Source organism: Cimex lectularius, unplaced genomic scaffold, assembly GCF_000648675.2.
Source record: "Cimex lectularius strain Harlan isolate CLEC.00 unplaced genomic scaffold, Clec_2.1 scaffold126, whole genome shotgun sequence".
Classification (NCBI taxonomy): domain Eukaryota; kingdom Metazoa; phylum Arthropoda; class Insecta; order Hemiptera; family Cimicidae; genus Cimex; species Cimex lectularius.
This window is the reverse complement of record NW_019392705.1, coordinates 1,213,979-1,235,754: the sequence shown is the minus strand read 5'-3', so window position 1 is coordinate 1,235,754 and position 21,776 is coordinate 1,213,979. Positions and strand designations below refer to the sequence as shown.

Sequence of the window (21,776 nt, the reverse complement as noted above, 5' to 3'; positions counted from 1 at the left end):
AAGACTGTTTGGGCATAGCCTTGTTTTCTTTTATTTGCATTTTTATTTAGGTTGCAACAATTTTTTGGTCTTTCATTGTAGCACAGATTTTCCAGTCGACATTAATGTGAACATTAGGGCAGAATAAAAACCTATCAAATCGACGCATCAAAATCAAAACATGACTGATGAACCTTTTTTTCTAAATGTAAGAAATTTTCTACATTAGGCACTGGTAATAAGTGCAGTTTGAAAATTTCAGTATACCAGTTGGAATGGCCCTTTATTGGCTATGACTCACGTGAGTACACTAGATGAAAATGTGCACCTTGATAACTCCATATTTGGTGCTGAAACAAAGGAAATAGACTCATCGTCCATAGTGTTTAGAACGCTCGGTTGCAAATCTAACTATTGTTCAATTTTGGTCTGAAACGCGTCTTCGGGGACAAAGTTCTAATAACAGGTAGATTTAAAATTTTCCTACGTAGGTAATTAAAAGATAATGATAAATGGAAATAACAGTTTTCTCATTGGCAGTGAAAGAAAGGGGGTATCAATAATCTTCAAAATACTCCATTATGGAAAATTCTGTTGTAATCGTAATGAATCACCTATTTTATTTATAACACAAAGAACGATTTGTTCAAGTTATACGTAACATTTAGCCAAAATATTGTGTGATTTCTCTGTGCTGTTTTCGGGGTGATGAACCTTTAAATTTGGCCGTTACCGATCTCCTGGTCTGAATAGCTAAAGGATAAGTAGACCAGGATGATAGCGCCCAAATAAAAATATGAAGGAATGACGTTACTGCTTAAAACGTAAGTAAATTATTGAGAAGTTTTGTAGAGGTCTTCGAGGTGATGACCTATCTGAAAGACCAAATTATAGAAGAAAGACCAAATTATCGAAGAAAGACAGAGTAAAATGACCCATCTAGGTCACCATCCCATTGTTGACGTTCCTAGGTTAGCTTAAGATGTTTAAATCATCACTGTCCATATGCTCTTATAGACGGCAATAACAACACACTGTGGATGCCTGGCCTAAACATAGGTTCAAATCCCGGCAGATTCCATGGTTTTTTAATTGAAAAATAGTATGAGCGCTGTCTGAAGGTCGGAATTTGACCTTTATAAACTATATATTATTTATATTCCAGTCGATATTTGTCGTTTTAACCAAAACGCCGTCACAATTATTTATGTTTGAATTCCTTTCACTGTTTACATGAAATTGTGACAAATAGACCATTTACAAATCAGAAACTATTATACGATTTTTTAAAATATTTATTGTCGATTTACAGGGACTTTACAATTGTCTGTAGTTGTTGCCTTGTGTTGTACAAGCTTGTTCACATGGCACATTTGTTGGGTACAGTCCAACTCTTTCCTCACATTTCATTCTAGATAATGTGTTAAAAACAAATATATAATACATAATTAAGGGAACATACAATCTGTAGCCCAATTAGTTCTAACTGAATGAAGATAAATGTTGTTTTGCGTTTTTCCTGTTAGCTCGTGGTAAATTTTTTTTTAGTGGGTTTTATGATGTTTCGTTTTGTCAGGGGGACAGTGTAGTTATGTATTTCATTATGCGTAATTTTATTATGATAGAAACCAAGGAATACTATTGCAAGAAGTCGAGTGGAATCGAATTCTACAATTTTTATCGTTGTATATACGCCATGTTTGAAGTTTAGGGGCCGATAAATATCCGAGGGCATCGCCGGCCCTTTGCATATTTTTACTTATCTTTCTGGTCTTTCACGTGTATTTTTCAGGTTGCAGCCATATGAGCGTTTCAATATTACTGACCATCTGCTTTTATATGAAAAGAAAGTCGATATCTATATGCATATGGTAAAGGGCGCGGGTTCGAATCCAGTGGCCCTGCATTTGAACTCGACATACTTACATATGGGCTTTTTTTCCAAACACCGGTACTTCGAGGGTTCATATAACCTCATAGTAGAAATACCCTCGTAAAAAAATAGGCGATATCCTAAAATGGTAGTCTCTCATTTGTTTCTTACGTTATCAAGAGCACTCGATATTCCTCGAGCGGGGTGGAACACTATTCTCGCTAATAAGTTACTTTATTCACTAGACGTCATATACACGCCCCAGAGTACTCGAAAGTCCTCGGGGAGTGGTTGAACACCATTCTCGCTAATAATTTTTACTCTCCACACTTCCCACACACGCCCCAGAGTACTCGGTATTCCTTGGGGAGTGGTTGAACACTATAGTCACACACTCACCCCAGAGTACTCGATATTCCTCGGGAGTAGATGAACACTACATTCTCGCTAATAAGTTACTTTTAGTCCCTAGACGTCCACACTCTCCTCAGAGTACTCGATATCCCTCAGGGAGTGGTTGAACACTACATTCTCGCTAATAAGTTACTTTTAGTCCCTAGACGTCCACACTCACCCCAGAGTATTCGACATTCCTCGGGAGTGGTTAAACACTACATTCTCGCCGATAAGCTACTTTTACTCCCCAGATGTACATACCACAGTACTCCATATTCCTCGGGGCTTTGCCGTTTAAAAGTTAATTTAATTTAATTTAAATAACTCAAATATGAGAGATAAACTATTGAGTTTCATTTCTTATCATCTAAGAAAAAAAAGTTTACAATTATTTAACTAGCCCAGCCCAGAGAGTTGAGAGATCGACACCCATTTATGTCAAATATACAGCTGATTGAAGTGGAATCCCCGCCCAAGACTTAAAAGACAACAACTTAACAGAAGACTTACTATGAAGACTTATAGGACAAAAATTAGGCTTGACCGTCAAAACTAAACTAGCCTTGTACAAGCTTGTTTCCTGCGTCATTCAATTTCCAGAGCATCCAATCATTCCGATCAAAAGTCCTCAGACAAATGGTCATAGGATCACTAACCAGACTATTCACAGCGACCTCATCATTCCTTTTGTCAACCCGTTACCGATTCCAAAAGTAGCATCAACCTCTCGATCCAAAACCTACTGATAGAGCCCGCTCTTCACATTCCCATCCTGGGAACACACCACGTCGCCTTATGACCTCGAGACCTCCTTGCCCCTAAATCCCTCGCATACAAGTATGTACAGGATATTAAATAGTAATAATTTTACGTTATTGTATTTAACTAAGTGATCCTGGGGAAATGTACAGGGATGTTATATTCTCATTCTTAATTGTAGATTGCTTAGATTTCTACATGCAATTAATATTTTGTAAAAAAAAGTTGTAGAACGGGTTTCACTTCGTAACAACGGTCTCGATCTCACTAACTGGAAAGCCGATTCATTGACATGCAATGCACGGGAAATTGGTTATCGTGCGTAGTAAAAGGAAGCGGCAGTGTTAAACTACTGGGCAGGGTTGCTAGTACTATCCGGTTGCTATAGCTACAACTGGCGCAAGCGCCCCCGCAGCTGATTCACTTGCAAAAGCCACCCCCGTTTCAGAACCCTTACTCAGTCGCCTCCCCTGAACCGTTCGGGCTCGTAGAACCGACAGAAATAAACCTCTCAGGTAACTTCATATTTGTTTAAATTCGTCCGATTGCATATGGACTCGAGCCAGACGGTATTTTAGTTGCTACTGTATATGCTAAAATTACTATTGTATTCAGTTCGGCGACTCTCGGTGATTAAATCCGATGATTTTTCCTTAATGTACAAAGAAAACAGCTTTTTCTTGTCTATGTAATCTAGTCATTTTTTTCTACTCCATTTTACTTACATATTAATACAAACTTAATTAAAAACAAATAATTAGTTCATATCTTGTCCAACAATCACACCTTTTACGTCCCTCCCCACCAAACACAGCACCCCTCCCAGCTTCATCGTTTTTTATTTTATTGTTGTTACATCTGTCATAACACACAACATAACATTTTTCGATTTTCCTTTTGTTGGTTTAATATCTTCGTAAATATCAATACATCAATAAAACAAGAAATATTTTAATGTAGTACATTATATTTATTTATAGACGTATTAAAGAAATAATAACTTATTTAAAGATAAATGTTTGCCCTATGTAGCCGAATAATCTGGCCGAATAACATTGAGCCCTTTTTTATAATATTTAAAGCCCGCTTTCCAGACTTAATCTTCTCGTTGGAACTCAGAGCGTCGTGAAACCTTGGTGCTGGTTGTAGACCATGGGTTTTCTTCGGCAAGGTGAAAAACCCGTAGCCTCGAAAGACCTTCACAGTGAAACGCGATTTCCTTCTCTTCAGACGAATCTGCCGTCTTATTTGTGATAACATTCCACGTGAGTTTAAGACAAAAACTACCGCCGTTTGTATAACCTTGTAGGTCTATAATTCTGAATGGCTTTTCAAATTAACATAGACTGTAATTATCTTTGTCATACATCTTGTGCTAGTACCGATGAGTGTTTGGGAACAAACTGTATATCGTTAACGGTGGTCTACACTATTTAATCTGAAACTGACGAAAAGGTAGACATGTTGTGGTGTCACTCAAGCACTTGTAGGTTTATGGTGCTACCAGATCTTAGACCTACCTTAAGGTTTCGCTGGATTAATATCCCAGACGTCGGAGAATTCGGTTGCTAGGTTTTCCCACGTAGTCCTTTATAGCTGGCACATCCAGTTATTTTCCTTTCCATGGATGATCCGAAACCTACTTAACTTAACTACGCTTTTCTCATAGTCGAGGGAAGGATGAACCCAGAATTTTGAAAACACTATTTTTTACCTTGATTGTTCGGGTAAGCAATTTGGTAGGTTTCTTTAAAAAAAAAAAAAAATCTAACCCTAACCATCTCTCAACTCCTATACACTACTCCAATGTAGTGTTTTTAATATATTTATATTAACATAAATTAATTAATATATTACCATTTGTAGATGTTCTAGACGTGAAAAAGAAGAAATATCTCTTCCAAACTTTGTCTTTAAAGCAGTTGTACTTCTTAATTGTCTTTATAATAATTAATCAAAGTGATGCACAACCACAGCGTAAAAAAATGAAAATACAAAATGGAAATTGATTAAAATCAAAAGACAGCAGCACTAAATCGTCTTATTTGACCTCCCGTTTTTGTACCATTCCAATTTGTTCGTTCTGTAAACGGATTATCACTAACAACACGGAATTCACGTTGATTTACAAAACATTTTAACAAAAAATAAATAAAATGTATAATTGTTAGCTTTTTTAGAATTCTATGTTTGTTCAACAGGCGTTGTATAACTTAAAAAAAAAATTGCAAAATCAAAATCTTACCCATCCTTTATCGTATTACCATAAATCTGAATGAGTCATGTAGAAGTAGGGGCAACATTAGAGTGAGAGGTTTATTATTACATATTCACGCTAATGAATACATTCAGTCTTGATGTGCATAAAGAAACACAAGACTAGATATCTATAAAGTACTATGTACGGTAAAAATGTCCTGTTTCTTCTGAGAATCGGAACAGGACTATACTCGCTGCCGTGCTCAAGCACAATTCTCGTATCTGGTTGCATTCCTATACGCTCTCTATATGGAGCCAAGTCACATCGATCCACTTATTGAATAATTTAGCCACTAATAATTCAATTTGATAATTCAACCGTACAACTACAACTTAGTCTTGTAATTATGGTGTTTTCCATTTTTATATTTCTTCATGTCGTCTTTCATTATGGACAGATTGGTATTGGGATATTTGTTAGGCATTTAAACATGTATATTGTTTCGGTTGGCCGAGTGTATATTTTTCCGCTAGTTTGGTCCTTTCCGAACGTTTTCGTCTGTCAGGCGGGTTTCTGCATCTCGATATCAGAATCTTGAGTGATGGATTTCAGCCAAATTTATTATTAAAAATTGAAGAAGGCAAGAAAAGTTTGGGATAGGTAGATCAAATTCTGAACAGATTCAACTATCACCCCCCCCCAAAGTTTCAAGATTATTTTGCATATTTCACCTTACATCACATGCTCTAGTGTGCGTACCTTGCACGTTTTACTGCTTGCTTATGCATTACTGATGTTATATTCGTATTTTCACTAATCGTCTATCGACTAATGGAAACTACGTTCGGCCCAAAGTCAGAAACACGAACAAGTATGACGCTTCTGCCCGCGACGCGAAATATTTATAGTCTGTAACACCCACCAGAAACACTCTGTAAAATGTCAATCTGCCATATAAAAGGAACAAGTTAAATGGCTTGTACTTGGTGGAACCTCACCCTAGGGCAGAGGCAGGCAAAAGACTCAACCAAAAAAAAGTCTTGCCTAAACACCCATCAGCAACCCTTTTGCAAATTTCAATCTGCCACAAAAAAGGAACATATTAGAGACTTATACCTGGTCAAACCTCACCCTAGGGCAGAGGCAGGCAAAAGGCCCAGCCAAGAAAAAGTCTCATCTAGTCACCCATCAGCAACCCGTTTGCAAATTTCAATTTGTCACAAAAAAGGAACATGTTATAGGCTTATTCTTGCTGGAACCTCACCGTAGGGCAGAGGCAGGCAAAAGACACCCGAGAAAAAGTCTCGCCCAAACGTATCAGCGATTATTAGATATATAAGGAAAAGATCAAAATAAAACTCGTGCTGATCGCAAAATAATTTGCGATTACACCTAGCTCGTGGTGTAAAAATGACGCACGCGGGATCCTGCAGCTCATTTCTTCGAGATTTCAACTTCTACGCGATATCACATCGCAGACAGTGTAAATGGGCTCTACAAAGGTGTCGTTATCTCGGAACCCAGTTTCCCGCAGGAATGCCACCCCTGAAATAAATGCCGAGAAACTCATTAAGTGGACCCTACAAATTAAGTATGTAGTTAATTGCGGGATGTTTTTTTCCCCCAACAAACATGTAAGGTCAGACCACATTTTTTATGGCCACCTAAAAGCTTGTTTACACAAGACACAAGTCTTTCAACTTTAATTTTGTGGAAGAACTTCAACATTGTCGCCTGAATCTCCCTGCCCTCCTCTCTCTGCAAATGCGTCAACTCTTCAACTCTTAGCAAGTGTCACACACGTTTATAATAACCACACATCATTCATATTATCGCTTATAAACCATTTTTAAACTTGATTTAAAAAAAAGTTGGTTTTATATTTAATGGAACGACCTGTGCAACAATAACTTGCATATAGTGACGTTTTTCTGCATATAACACAGGATGTTTTAATTAACCGCTAGTTAATTTATTATTCTAGGACGTTATCGTCTAATTGTGAGATTTCCTTATGTGGTCTGCGGGATGATGAACCTTTCCTATAAACCTTTGTCTGAAATTTACCTTTACATTCTGGTCAGTCTATCCTCGCAGTTTTTTGTCGGTTCAGGAGCGTTTCGGCATTTCGCCGTCCTCAGTGTTAGGGTGATATTTGTGGAGAGAAACGCTCCTGAAACGACAAAATAAAGCGAGGATGGGCAGACCAGGTAGGTAACTGTCAAACGGTATCGTGTAATTGTGGAATCTACGATAATAAAAGATTATTCTGATATTTCGAACATATTGCTTTTCTCGTTTACTTATAACAAATAGTTAAGCAATAAAATAGGATTTTTCTTATGCTTTATTTATTTTTATGAGGGTTCGCAACAGCAAAGGTCAAAACAAGCATGTCAATTCAGGGCCGCTGGATTCTAACCTGGGACCTCTACCTTACAGTGATGAGTGATGACCGCTGTGTAAACACGAACAGTTGGGGCCATCGACGCCCCTAATACCGTACTAACATGGTAATATTATTCTTTTATGCCATGGTACAGTTACAAAATTCCCACATCGTTCCGTTTGAAAGGCTGCTTCTTGATTTATCGAGATTAATAGCTCGGAACACCTAAGTCATGCGAGCACCAAAAGCTCAAAACTTACTTGTACATTGCGCTAAATGTAGTACTTAACTTTAATTTTGCACTGTTGAGAGTTATACAAATGATAAGCTTCAACTTTTTAATAGGACAGTTGATATTACAGACTATTTGTAAGAAATCCTTAAATAGTTTAGTTTCTAGTACACGGACTTATGACATGGATTTGTACAATCAAAAAATTGCTCAACTAAACGTTGGTGCTAAACGCTTTTTAGCAAAAAAAAAGTTCAAGGATCATCAAGTGAGATTTTCTCTTGGGGTCAGCGAGATAATGAACAGTAGTTTGATCGTTTCCGATTATTCCGGTTTGTCAAGAGTTTCGGCTTCTCGCCATCTTCAGTGCTGGTTCTGTGCGATTTCCTTTGATAATTAAAAATAATTAAACGTGGAAGGAGTATGCCGGTGTTATATTTTTCTTTGTTTTTGACGGGTGACTTCGGTATGACAGACGTGTTTGGCCTTTTCGCCATCTTCATTGCAGGGACTCAAGTTCGGTCAAGTCTCTTTTTTAAGTCCCCCGTTATACATTGGAAGGAATGTGACAGTGTTATATTTGTCTCTGTGTCTTTGACGGATCATCCAGTAAAACCTTTTTTTTAAGTTCATGAAACGTGGAAGTTGTGTCGGCGTTTTGTCTCGGTGTCGTTGACGGATCACCGGTAAACAGAATTACACGGACATAGTACTGAAGATACCAAGAAGCCGGAACGCGTTCGATAGACCAAAATGATCGGAAAACACCAAAATTGGGGGTTAGTTGTAAAATAGATCCTCAGACCTGGTCTATCGGCGGGCCCATTCTCACCCTTGTGTTTCAAAATGAGCTTTCATCTGTGAAAATCGTTCAAAAACATTTCCACGCTCGGCTTGAGCCATGTCCGCAGACTTCATTACATTCAGCTGCGGAAAACTCCTTTCTGCCACAGTCAACTATTTTCTCCTTAGTTTATACACAAAACCTCTTGTATTAACATTAAATTTCAAGGCTGTATTATCACTGAACACTTTTAAGCTCACTCATAACTAACTGAATCCTGTAAAGAACTCACCGGTCGTTGACGAACACTCATATTAGTGAACTTCATGCTGCCACCTTTGAATAAAAATAACTTTAAAAATTTGAAATCTTAATACCATTACGTTGAATTGCAATATTAATAACTAATACCTCTTAATTTGCCAGCTAATTGTACGTTCGACTTGGTTTTATGTTTAGTAATTTTGTTACTTGCTCACGTGTAGGTTGTAGATTTATCTTAAAAAAAAATTAATATGTATTATCAGACTGTTTACGCTCTACTAGTCATATGCATATGAAGTTCGATGATCTTGTGTAATTAGTTTGAGATTTTTACCCTAAATCGTTTAATTAGTAGAACGATTGACTATTGACTAGGGTTCGATGAAAGGTGTTAAATCTAACGGTCAAGGGTTTTACGGAGGCGCCTCTATCGACTTCTTGCAATTTCGAAGATAAATGGGAGGTCTGTGTAGATAGTAAGGTTACAGAGCTTGGGCAAAGTTTCCTAGGATAATATTGGACAGGATTTTATAGAGGTTGGAACGCTTGGTTGAATCCCACAGTTCGATTCCGTACGTCCAAATTGATTGTAGTAATGATGGGACGAGCCGGAGTTTATTTTTAAGTGAGTAGTCTTTTGAGTAATTTATATCGTCTGTTCAGTCCTATTAGCTTTAATTCGAGTGTTCCAAGTCTTTTGTCGGTGTAAAGTCTCAAATAGCGAACGAATTAGTTGCTGGAATAAGTACAAAGTTGTAGATTGAAGGATAGGTGGTACGGCTAAGGATGAAGTTTATGTGCCACGATTTGATTTCTTTGAGTATGATCCTTCATTTCTTGAACCTGGAGATTTCTGAAAACCACTAGTGGGTCTGGATTTGCTGAAAGTATGGCGGTGTCGTCTGCATATGTAATTGGAAACTCTTAAGCGTATACTAAATGGGGCCAGGGATGCTGCTTTACGTAATGCCCGTTTCGGTTTAGTGAAAGGACGATTGATTCGTCCTTGAAAGTACCTATCGGACGGATAGTATTTTAGGACGAGGTAATCAGTGGATGGAAGGATGCCCTTAAGTTATTAGCAGTGTCAGGTACTACACTGATGGATGGGCTTCTCACGTCTAGGAAAGCACCCGAGCAGCCTAACTTCTGTTCAGAAGATGATGTCTACCACCCTTTGGCACTGTAGAATTGTAGAATGATGTCTGAACTAGAAACGATAGAATATATGTGTTTCAGAAGGAGTTTGTGTAGGAGATTGTGATGCCAAAAATGAGAATTGCGAAACACCCGCTTTTAGTAGTTAAGGCTATAACCAGGTTTTGAATTTTTTGGAGTGTGCTGCGATAATTTCCATTGGATTGAAAGGTTAAGGAAAAAAGGAAGGTTATTCTAAGGCCCTTACCATCCCTAACCAAGGAAAAAAGAAAAGTTATTATAAGGTTCTAAGAAAATTCAAAAGGTGGGGTTGAGATGGGAAGTTAGTGCCCGAGTGGATCGAGGCCACGATAGCTCAAGTGGTAGAGCAGCGGTGTATCTAGCCGAAGATCGTGGGTTCAAATCCCGCTAGTGATATTGACTTTTTTATCTCAACTAAAAACTTTAATTAATTGAAAGATATTAATTGGTCAAGCGGACCACGAAAACTAGTGAAGTTATTCTAAGGACTGAGCTGTAAATGATGGTCAAAGAAATTATAATTTTTTTATGAAGAGTTCAGAGAGTGTTTGTGGTGATAAGGTCAAACCCGGAGGTTTTTTTACTGGGCGTGTCTAATGATGAATTGACCTCTGATGGAGTGAAGGGTCTAGAGTGAGAAGAGAGTGGTTAAAGGGCAGTCTAGGTCCTGTTGAATGTGTTCGTGCTATTCCGTAGGTCTGAGTGAGCTCTAATGCTGAATAAGTATGATACAAAGCTATTTGTGCTTGATATTTTATGCTAAAAATCGCTTTAAAAAAAAAATGAGGTGCGTCATTCGTTCGTATGTATTCGTCCGTTTTATACAGCGGGAGAGAACAATAAATGGGTGCGACCTTCTCGCGATTCATTCAAAATAGATTCACACTAGTGTTGCGCATCAAGACAGTACTGTAATTAGAATTTCAGGTAGATTTTCTTTCACTGATAGATCGAATTTTAGAAATCTCGGCATGTTTCTCGCCTAGAATTATTAAAAAAAGGAAATTTTTTATTTGGTTGAACGATGTATCATGTTCAAGGTCGAACGATAAAGGTTTTTTTTTACCATTTTATCTATTACCAAACAATAGATATTTCGTCATTTTGGGATTTTTAACTTCAGAAATTGTGACTAATAATTATTACATAAATAGTAATAATAATAACAACAGCTGGATAGAGTGGTGGATATAATTCTTCATAATTTTAATGTAAAAAAGCAAATGGGGAAGTACTTATTGACGCTGAGAGAGCGTTTGACTGTGTTTGGCACTGAGGTCTCATATTTAAAGTCATATAAATTTCTTAACTAACAAATTTAATTGTAATTACCCAATCAATTCTTTGTACAGATTGATGAAGGTCACCTTTAAGAAGTAGAAAAGCTGGGGTCTCCCAAGGGTCAGTTCTAGGACCATCCTTATTTAACATCATTATAAACGACCTTTGAAAGCTAAAAACTAAAAATGATCTTGCTCTGTATTCTGATGATACGGCCTTTATAAGAGCCGGTTTTATATGGTTGATTTTATCTGCAGAGAATTATCAGTAAAAATAGGTGTTTTATATATTTTGAAAACATGGAGAATCCGACGTGGTAGCAAAACTGATGCTGACTCGACCACACTGTCAATCATGTCAAAATAAATACCTCGCCAATATCATGGACTAAGAATGTTAAATACGTTGGGTTGTACCTAGATTCCATAGTTAATTTTAATTACCAGATTGAAACTAAATTCTTAAAAGAATGGACGATCTTAAGGAGCCTTTACCCCGGCTTTAACAAACATTGATGTACGGTCCGTAAAAATAAAAACTTTTTTATGAAATATAAATACGTCCATTTATAGTGCTCCCATTTGGGAAAATATGTCTAAATCCAATCTTACTAAGTTCCAGGTAGTCCAAAATGCTGCTCTAAGAATTATTGGAGGGTTTCCACGTCGACTCCTATAGACTACATGCATGTAACCCTAGTTGAACTTAACTTTCTTAACAACCCACATTCATTTTTTATAAGTCATGCATAAATAGCCTAGTTGTACATATGAAAAATCCATTTATTTATAATAGGGAAGACTTGAATTACTGTAAATATAAGCATTAAAGATTTAAAACACATAGTGGTTGAAAAATAATGAAGTGTGTTAAAAGGAAATGTGTTTCTGCCAATGAACCTGGTTTTACCAATTGTGATAAATAACGTGTAAGTTCATGTTAAGTCCTTGTCTGTTAGTTGATTTATTGTTTATAGCTAATTAAGGTTTTGGTTGAGATAAAAAAGTCAGTGTCACAAGCGGGATTCGAACCCACAACCTTCGGCTAAATACGCCGCTGCTCTACCACTTGAGCTATCGTGACTTCGATCCACTCGAACATCAACTTCCCATCTCAACCGCACCTTTTGAATTTTCCCTCCTTTTTGCCATTTTTCAAATGTCGTGTAATCTATTTGATTCTCGGCGACAAATGAAATGGCCACGGAGAGCTTTAGTGAAGTATACTTAATTTTGGTTATTACATTTTATTAGGTTTATTTTTATTGACTTATTTATTGAATTCATGAACATAACTGTTGTTGTGTTTAATATCTTTATTATAGTGTGTAATCCCTTGCTTTTGGTTATGTATTTTTCCCGTAAACAATTTTATGTTGAATGTATATTTTCCGGTTAAATGATTCTTTTATTTAATGGGGACAAAAAAGACGACGACCACTGGTTGGTGTGTTACGGATTTGGACAAAACCTTTTTGGTTTTGTTGTGAATGTGGCCCTGGTTACGCCACATTTTTTTTTTCAAAGGGGAAATTTTCCCTTTTTTTAATATTTTTATTTTGCCGTTCTACTTACTCAAATCAACTGTGTGAATATTATCATTTTACAGCATTTTTTATGTAGATTGCAATAAAAATATAGTAAAAGCTATTAAAGTTTACCAATAACCAAATTGGTTTTCTAAAAACCAAATATTTTTCAAGTAAACTAGGTATTAAAATTTTTTTCGTGAAACTAATATGAAATTTCGTTTTAGCACCTCTAGAGACCCCTAAATATAAATTTTTGTTTGAATTTGACTTTATGAATTTTTTGACTACTAAAATTTTTCCGAAGTTTTGACCATTTTCTGACCTACTTTGTTTACAGAATGTTTGTTAAAATGATATTTTTATAATGTAGTTTACTTGAAAAATATTTGGTTTTTAGATTTTTTTAAATTGATAAACTTTGATAGTTTTTACTATGTTTTATTACTACATAAAAAATGATGTAAAATGATATATTCAAATAGTTGATTTGAACGGCAAAATAGAAATATTAAAAAACGGAAAATTTCAACTTTCAGATTTTTTTTGGCGAAACCAGGGACCTATTCACAAGAAGTGGCGCGTAAGTTGTCAATATTTTGTAGTGTAGAATCACCAAAAAAAGTTGGGTTCAAATCCGTTTCACACCATCCTGGAGGTCCTCTTGTAAAGGTTCAATAATACCCTGTAACCAACTGAATACTGTTTAAACAACTACTGCAAATCAAAAAATATGTGTAATACAATTCATTCATACAACAAATAAATGACAAATATTGCATTCTATCCAAAGGCAAATAGGAAAAGTATTCACAAAATATTCAAAGATTATATATTCTCATCTCGTTACCGACCTTTCCTAGAAAGCAATAATGGTTGGCAGGTGAAATATTAGACTAATTTTGATGATATTGGGGAAAAGTATTAAACCAAAAGGCCTGGAATAGTCAAGTTATGTGAAATGTGAAGGCACTTTAAACATATTCCTATGAGTTTTGACCAATGAATGGACTTTGTTATAAGATAAAATCACTTCGGAACAAAAACGGAAGTAGAGACTATGATGAAGCCGTATCTCGAGTCCAGATAGGGGTTGAGTCATCTACATAAACCATGTCCGTTTGCTGTTAGTTAAGTTCAGTTTCACTTATCTTTGTTGACCAATATATGCTTACGTTGAATCTATTGAGCTGGTTTTGATTCGGACAAATTTATCACCACTGGAACGGCTTAACTTTTTTCATTAATTAGCAAGTTCGTAAGTTACAAAATCCAATATGGATTTGGCCAAAGTCGAGCTAGCAATCTGAAGGAATTCGATAAAACAGCCCTTGTTAATTGGCAAATTTCTGTAAATACGTAGATTTAGTTTAAAAAGTTAAAAGGGAACAGCAGTCGGCCGCATTAATCCAGAACCGATAAGGGCGTTAAGCCCTATTTTAAAGTTGGGGAAAAGTCGCTTCGAAATTCAACCGTCACGGAGATTCTACAACGTTCCTTTAGACTTGGATTTTCACACTACGCCCCTCGTCATTCCCTGCGGGCAAATTGATATGCCAATTCTGCAGGTGTCGGTTCAAGCACAATCCTGATAATGGCACTATTTGATGCAAAAAAGTGAATTTAATTTGTTACATTTCTTCTCGTGGAGTCTGCGGCGTGATAGGCCTATAATTTGGTTGGTTTCGATCACGTTTGGCCTATCCTTACCGGTTTGGTCTATGATAAACCAGCAGCTTGGCACAAAGGGGAAGACGCGTCTTACAGACCAAGAAAGCAAAGATACACATATGAAATTAATCGGAAACAATCAAATCAAGATGAAATTAAAATTTGAAGTCTTGGCTCGTTATTGGGTCCGTCTACCCTCGGATTTAGTGTAGATCAATTTAATATGCAAACTGAAATTAGTAGCGACTCGTGTAGATGTCAAACTCCGACATCAAAGCCCAGCACAGTGGCTCTCTCAGTAATCCGATCCTATCAACTCATGGGGTATTCGGATCATTGAAAAATTCTGATTGCAGAGGATGTTAAAAAAATACATACTTATGTACAAAACAAATCAATAAGACACTTTATTATTGTTACATACACAAAACGTTAAAACTAGTAGAATGCATGTACACATTTTCATTAAAAAATCAGTTTAAAAAACATTAATTTAACATTTTCTTCATTGCTTATTTCTCTTTTTATCTCATTTTTAAGCAGTAGGTATATTATACTTAACATAAGAAAAATACATATTCATAAAAAATACATTTCTCAAAAATTCGTATAGTACTAGCTGATCTTGGTCTATTGTATGACTCCCTCACACTCAGTCGATCTCATTCTCTCTCTCTCTCTCTCTCTCTCTCTCTCTCTCTCTCTCTCTCTCTCTTAANCGCACACACACACACACACACACACACACACACACACACAAACGCACGCACGCACAAACGCACGCACACGCACTCCCTCCTCGCTCTCTCACTCTCACTCTCACTTATTCACACTCTCTCTGTCTCCTCTCTCCACTCTCTTCGATTAATGTTTTATTGGGTTGATTTGTAAAGAAAGTTGAATATGAAACAGAACGCCACCGTTAAAATGCCCTGAATAATTGGGTTATTTTTCTATCCCCTTGTTCTCTTTGTAATCAATCCCTGGCCGGAAGCGGTCGAAAACGTCCTTTTCTATGAACTGCTATCCTTCCTTTTCCACTTTGTCCTTCACTTGTTAAATTCACTTTTGTGAAAAGCAATTATAGCTGGGACAATTGCGATAGAATTTATTTGTTTGTTTATTATTTATATTGGTTTTGCAACGTTTCGGCTGCCTCGTGCCATTTTTAAGCCATACGTTTCACTTTTAACATTGCAAAAACATTTTAAAAAAATTATTTTCACAAAAATTGATATAAAGATAATATGTAATAAAAAAAAACATGCCGCCATGTTGGAAATTTCATTTTAAGTTTTTTCAACTTTTTGTAGAAAGAAATAAAAACAAAAGTTTTTGAAATTGTAATAAATAAAATATATGACTTGGAAATGGCACGGGATTGCCGAAACATCCCAAAATCGTTATTTTTATTAAAAAAATAATAATTAATATGTTTAATATAAATAACAAGTAATAATAAATATCCATATTTGCTTAGTGGTCATAATTGACTATATTAATTATTCCACTTAACTATTCTTTTTATGTAAGGTTTTTGAGATGAGAAATTAGTGTCACGAGCGGGATTCGAACCCACGACTTGAAAAAATGGCAAAAAGAGGCAAAATTCGAACGGTTGTAAGTTCAGATGAGGAGTTAGTGTCCGAGGGGATCGAAGTCACGGTAGTTCAAGTGGTTAGAGCATCAGCATATTGAGCGAATGTCGTGGGTTCGAATCCCGCTTGTGACACTAATTTTTCATCTCAAACAAAAACCTTATATAAAAGAATAATTAATTGCAATAATTAATATGGTCAATTATGACCACTAAGCCATGGATATTTATTATTACTTGTTATTTATGTCATACTTATTAATTAGTTTGCCTCTTTTTGCCATATTTTCAAGACGTGGGTTTGAATCCCGCTCGAGACACTAATTTTTCATCTCAAACAAAAACCTTAGATAGAAAGAATAATTAATTAGAATAATAATAAATATATTCACATTTTCCTGCCCTCTACCGCAAGGTGAGGTTCCACCAATTATAAGGCTCTAAATTTACAGAAGGGTTGCTGAAGAGGTTTAATTAGTTTGTGGTAAGCACAAGTTTTATTTTGGTCTTTTCTCTATAAATCCAATAATCTCTAGAAAGTTTAGGTGAGACATCTTCTTAGTTGTGCCTTTTGCCTGTCTCTGCCCTCGGGTGAGGTTCCTCCAAGTATAAGTTTTAACTTTCTCCTCTTACATTGCAGATTGAAATTTTACAGAAGGGTTCCTGGTGGGTGTTACTGACTATACAAATTTTTGCATCACTATGAAATTGCTTCTCCTACAATTTCGCATCGCGGGCAGGGTAAACCTGATACACACTCAGGTTTCTACCTCCATTTTTATCAAATAAAAAACCGTCCAAATCATGTGGCTGCTAGCAGGTCGTAATCTATTTTTTTAAATAAATACAGTAGCTGATTTGGACTGAACCAAGTTTTGATTAGTTAAATTTTTGATATAACATCAGTAATGCATAAGCAAACAGAAAAACGGGTCTGGTAGGCACACAAGAACAGGTGACGTTAGGTGAAATACGCAAAATAAGCTTACAACTTTAGGGGGGGGGGTGCCAGTTGAATCTGTTCAGAATTTTGATCTACCTATACCAAAGTTTTGGCTCGGATGCATTTAAGCTTCTTGCCATCTTCAATTATTAATATTAATTTTGGCTGAAATCCACCACTGAGAAGTCGCAATAGCTCAAGTGGTTAGAGTAGCTGTGTATTGAACCGAAGGTAGTGCATTCGAATCTTCTCGTGTCTAATTTTTCATCTCAACCAAAAACTTTAGATAAAAAAAATGATTAATTGGAATAATATTTTAGGTTATGATAAAAAAATTAACAAAAGAGAAAAAAAATATTTTGGTAAAGCATTCCCTCTCTCCTGTTACCTTTGCAAAATGTGTGGCCAAATAATAAATAGTTCAGTACATAAAATTATTTAAAAATATTAATTAGATTTGATAATTGGCAATTTATTAAATGGTGCCGGTATTCAAGACTTCGGAATGTTTAGTGAAAGAACGACGCAATGAATGATAAAGAAAGAAATGCAAAAGGCCTTAATCAGCGTAGCTGATTAGATTGACTGGAGTAAGCAGCAGAACTATTGGAAAGAACGTTTTCAAATACCATTCATTGTACTCCAGTTTGATACCAGCCGGTACAAAATATGTAATAAAACAGTACAGTTTATATTTTGTAAGTATTGCGATCCAAGAGAAAATTGGATTGAGTAAGTTTGTTTAGTATTTACCATAGCCAATCTTGTTACATACATGATAAATTTGTAAGAATCATCAATGAATCAAACATATTTTAAGTCTTAGGGTATCTTTATCAATGTTTAATTGTACAGAATCATCAAGTTTTATCGTTCAAAATTAAGTTTTCCTTTTGGTCAATATAAAACAATCAATTTAAAATAATCAACTTAACCTTCATTTTACAAATTAATAACAAAAAATTTCTGTTACAGATTTGTTTGATTTTCAAATTAAGCGTTATTATGACCGGATTGAGAAAAGAAGACTTTTCCCATTGGTTTTCCTAGCATGTATAGTTTTGAATCAATTGGTAGACTGGTAGATGAATCCTGTGGTAATGAATCAGGCTTTGCAAGGAACTACTCTAACTCAGGTTTTTAATTTTTTTAATATATATAAATCTCTTGCATAGAGCATGTTTTTTAATGAAATTTTGTTTTTAGAGGTACCAACCGGTTTCTATGTGCAGACCTTTGGACTCGAAAGATACAAGCACAACTTGGATAATGCCAGAAATCATGGATTCCGACAGCCTCTCCCCAACTTTCCAGCAAAACAAAGCCGAAGTCAAATTAAGCGCGATGCCGTAAGTCGATTGTAATTCTCCAATCGGACGATTTTTTAAAAATGCTCTATTTTTTTTCCTTTTAAAGGTGGTTTCATGGAAAGATTTCTCGTGAAATGGCCGAACAGCTGCTTAACCCAAGAGTCGACGGTCTCTTTTTGGTCAGGGAGTCGACCAATTTCCCGGGCGATTACACGCTCTGCGTCTGCTTCCAGAACAAAGTCGAGCACTACAGAGTCAAGTACAAGGACAATCAGCTGACAATTGATGATGAAGAATTTTTTGAAAATCTTGCACAATTAGTAGAAGTAAACAATTTAAAATATTCAGTTTAATATAGCTTCTATGATCTTAATACATTTTTGTTTTAATAAAGCATTATGAAGAAGATGCTGATGGACTTTGCACACAGCTTACTAAATGCTTACCAAAACAGGGTAAGCAGGATTTCTGTGTAGACACAAAAAAGTTCGTTGAGGCTGGCTGGGTTATACAAGAGCATGAACTAGAGGTAGGTTCAAACAAATTTATTTTTAATTAAACATTTATAATCATCGAGTGGGATTTTTATTTTTTATTAATTATTGACTGTTGTTTCCTTCTTTAATTTTAGTACCGGGAGCCAATAGGAAAAGGTGAATTCGGAGATGTCCTACTTGCAATTTTTCGAGGGGAAAAAGTTGCTGTTAAAATGCTGAAGGACTCAAGTGAAGCTGCCCAAAAGTTCCTCGCTGAAGCATCTCTGATGACGTAAGGCCGTTTAAATCAGTTTAACATTAGATAAAATAAAGCTGTACTAAATTATAACAGAATGATTTTTTATAATATTCATTTTTTTGCTTTGTCCACTTTTTCCAGATCATTGACACATGAGAATTTAGTCAAACTTTTAGGTCTCGTATTTGACAAAACTCATATTTCTTTGGTCACGGAGTACATGGGTAAAGGGAGTCTTGTCGACTACCTGCGATCTCGTGGGAGGCAACATGTCACCAAAAAACACCAGATAAATTTTGCATGGTGAGTTGTCAATCCGTAATCAGCTCTTAAACTGCCACAGAATTAATTTTTTAATTTTTTAAAATGTTTTTGTTCATCAGTGACACATGCAGTGGGATGGAATACTTGGAAAGAAGGAAGGTGGTCCACCGCGACCTGGCCGCTCGGAATGTCCTGATCTCAGAAAACGGTGTGGCTAAGGTAGCAGATTTTGGCCTCGCGCGGGAAGAGAATTTCACCCTCGACTGTGGCAAACTGCCGATAAAATGGACTGCCCCCGAAGCCCTCAAACAAGGAGTAAGCCGTCCTATAGCAATTGATGTCAGATTCGTCATTAATTTGTTTTTTTTATTACAGATTTTTTCCAATAAATCTGATATGTGGAGTTTCGGAATTTTGCTCTGGGAAATCTATTCATTCGGAAGGGTTCCCTACCCTAGAATTGTAAGTTAAATTAAACCTTTTTTTAGGAATAAGTCCTACAAAGGAAAAAAATAAGCTGCTAGGTCCCAATGGGAAGAACGCTTGAACGTATTATAATAATTTTCAACCTAGTATTACAAAAAATTTAAAAAAAATCCACATTTGTTGCCTCTCGTTGTACACTATACTCATAAATTCATTAAGTTTGTAGACATAATTTTTAATAAAGGCAGATGAGGTGGCTTAGGCCAAGACGTCCCAACCTCCAGACTTAACCACCTCGATACAGCCCTCAGACACTAAGTATGCAATAAAAAACGTGATTAAAAGAAGGTGGCAGCATTGATGGGCTGGATCGGCAGAGAAACTCTCAAGCTATCAAGAGCACTGTCGATGGATGGCCCCAGGAGGATCTGACTCGTAGAAGAGGGGTCGTCCTCTCCCGATTAAGAATAGGCTATGCGAGGTTGACACAAGGCATTTACTTTTGGGCAAAAGCCTGAATATGTATGTGTCCAGCATAGAAAGGTTACTCGATGTGTCCTACCTAACTGAAGGATGTAATTTCTCGGCTCCATATGAGAGCTCGCAGGAATGCCACCTGATTTCAGAATTGTGCTTGAGCATGGCAGCGAGTATTTGGGTCCCCGGCCTGATTATTGGAGGAAATGGGGTTGTTCTCATGTATAATATAGTAATAATAGTTGTGTATACCTATATATATAGTAATATTAGCTTGTGTTGAGAGTGAATGTATTTATTAGTGTGAATGCATGATGTGATAGGGTCTATGGTGGAATGTCGAGTACCCCATCAACCCTCAGATTAGATTAGTTGTATAATGTGTGTAAAGGTTGTGTTGAGAATGAATGTATTTATTAGCTTATTCAGAAATCATGAGATGTGGTCTGGTGTGATGTAGGTTTCAGAAAAACATTTTCTTTATTGTGCCAACGTTTCGATCTTTATTGAGATCATCTTCAGGCCCCAGGATTTACAAACATTGATTAAATTTAACAATAACATGTAGGATGTGGAAAAAAGTTAATTTATACTTTAAATACTACTTTTGTATACAATGCAAAAAAATATTTTTTTATATTGAATCAAAGTATTTCTACTCACTCAAAGTGTTGTGTTTATTAGTGTGAATGAGTGATGTGAGAGGGTCGATGGCAGAATGTCAAATACCTCATCGGCCCTCAATTAGGTTAATTGTGTAATATGTGTAAAGGTTGTGTTGAGAGTGAATGTATTTATTAGCGTGAATATGTTATGTGAGAGGGTCAGTGGCGAATATCGAGTACCCCATCAACCCTCAATTAGGTTAGTTGTGCAATATGTGTAAAGATTGTGTTGAGAATAAATGTACTTATTAGCATGAATTGTGATGTAAGAGGGTCAATGGCAGAATGTCATTTACCTCATCGACCCTCATTTAGGTTATTGTATAATATATGTAAAGGTCATGTTGAGAGTGAATGTATTTATTAGCGTGAATATGTCATGTGAGAGGGTTGATGGCGGAATATTGAGCACCCCATCAACCCTCAATTAATTGTGTAATATGCGTAAAGATTGTGTTAAGAGTGAATATATTTATTAGCATGAATTTATGATTGATAGGGTCTACGGTGTCCTGCTCCATCAATTCTCAATTAGCTAGATGTATAATGTATGTAAATGGTGATGGAGGAATATCGAGTACTCCATCACCATTGAATGAATGGTATCTACATAGTAGTAAATGTATTTAAGAATCAACGTGGGGTTTAGAACTGCGTGTGCTGGGTGCTGAATTGACCTAGTTGTTGACAGCACCCGGATGACAACCTCAATGGCTGGATGGACTATCAGTCGGCCGACTTGTGGTGACGGTGACGGATGACTCCACTTGTCCGTACCATGTTGGACATCATTCAGTAGTTTAGTAGCTTCAAAGCTACATCGT

The 21,776-nt window shown here is 36.3% G+C and overlaps 1 protein-coding gene across 2 annotated transcripts in view; it reads left to right on the top strand.

Annotated features, from left to right (window-relative positions):
- Nucleotides 1-21,776, top strand: part of LOC106674115 (tyrosine-protein kinase CSK) — a 36,405-nt gene that overhangs the window by 11,639 nt on the left and 2,990 nt on the right. Inside the window, exons 1-9 of one of the 2 annotated variants that reach the window (XM_014406629.2) lie at nt 17,686-17,773; nt 18,051-18,211; nt 18,282-18,424; nt 18,492-18,711; nt 18,780-18,914; nt 19,017-19,153; nt 19,262-19,423; nt 19,504-19,699; nt 19,760-19,846. In XM_014406629.2, the coding sequence (XP_014262115.1) occupies nt 18,161-18,211; nt 18,282-18,424; nt 18,492-18,711; nt 18,780-18,914; nt 19,017-19,153; nt 19,262-19,423; nt 19,504-19,699; nt 19,760-19,846 (1,131 nt within the window). In that variant the 5' untranslated portion in view covers nt 17,686-17,773; nt 18,051-18,160. Of the gene's footprint in view, nt 1-17,685; nt 17,774-18,050; nt 18,212-18,281; nt 18,425-18,491; nt 18,712-18,779; nt 18,915-19,016; nt 19,154-19,261; nt 19,424-19,503; nt 19,700-19,759; nt 19,847-21,776 lie in introns of those variants that run through there. The other variant, XM_014406628.2, reaches the window with a different exon arrangement.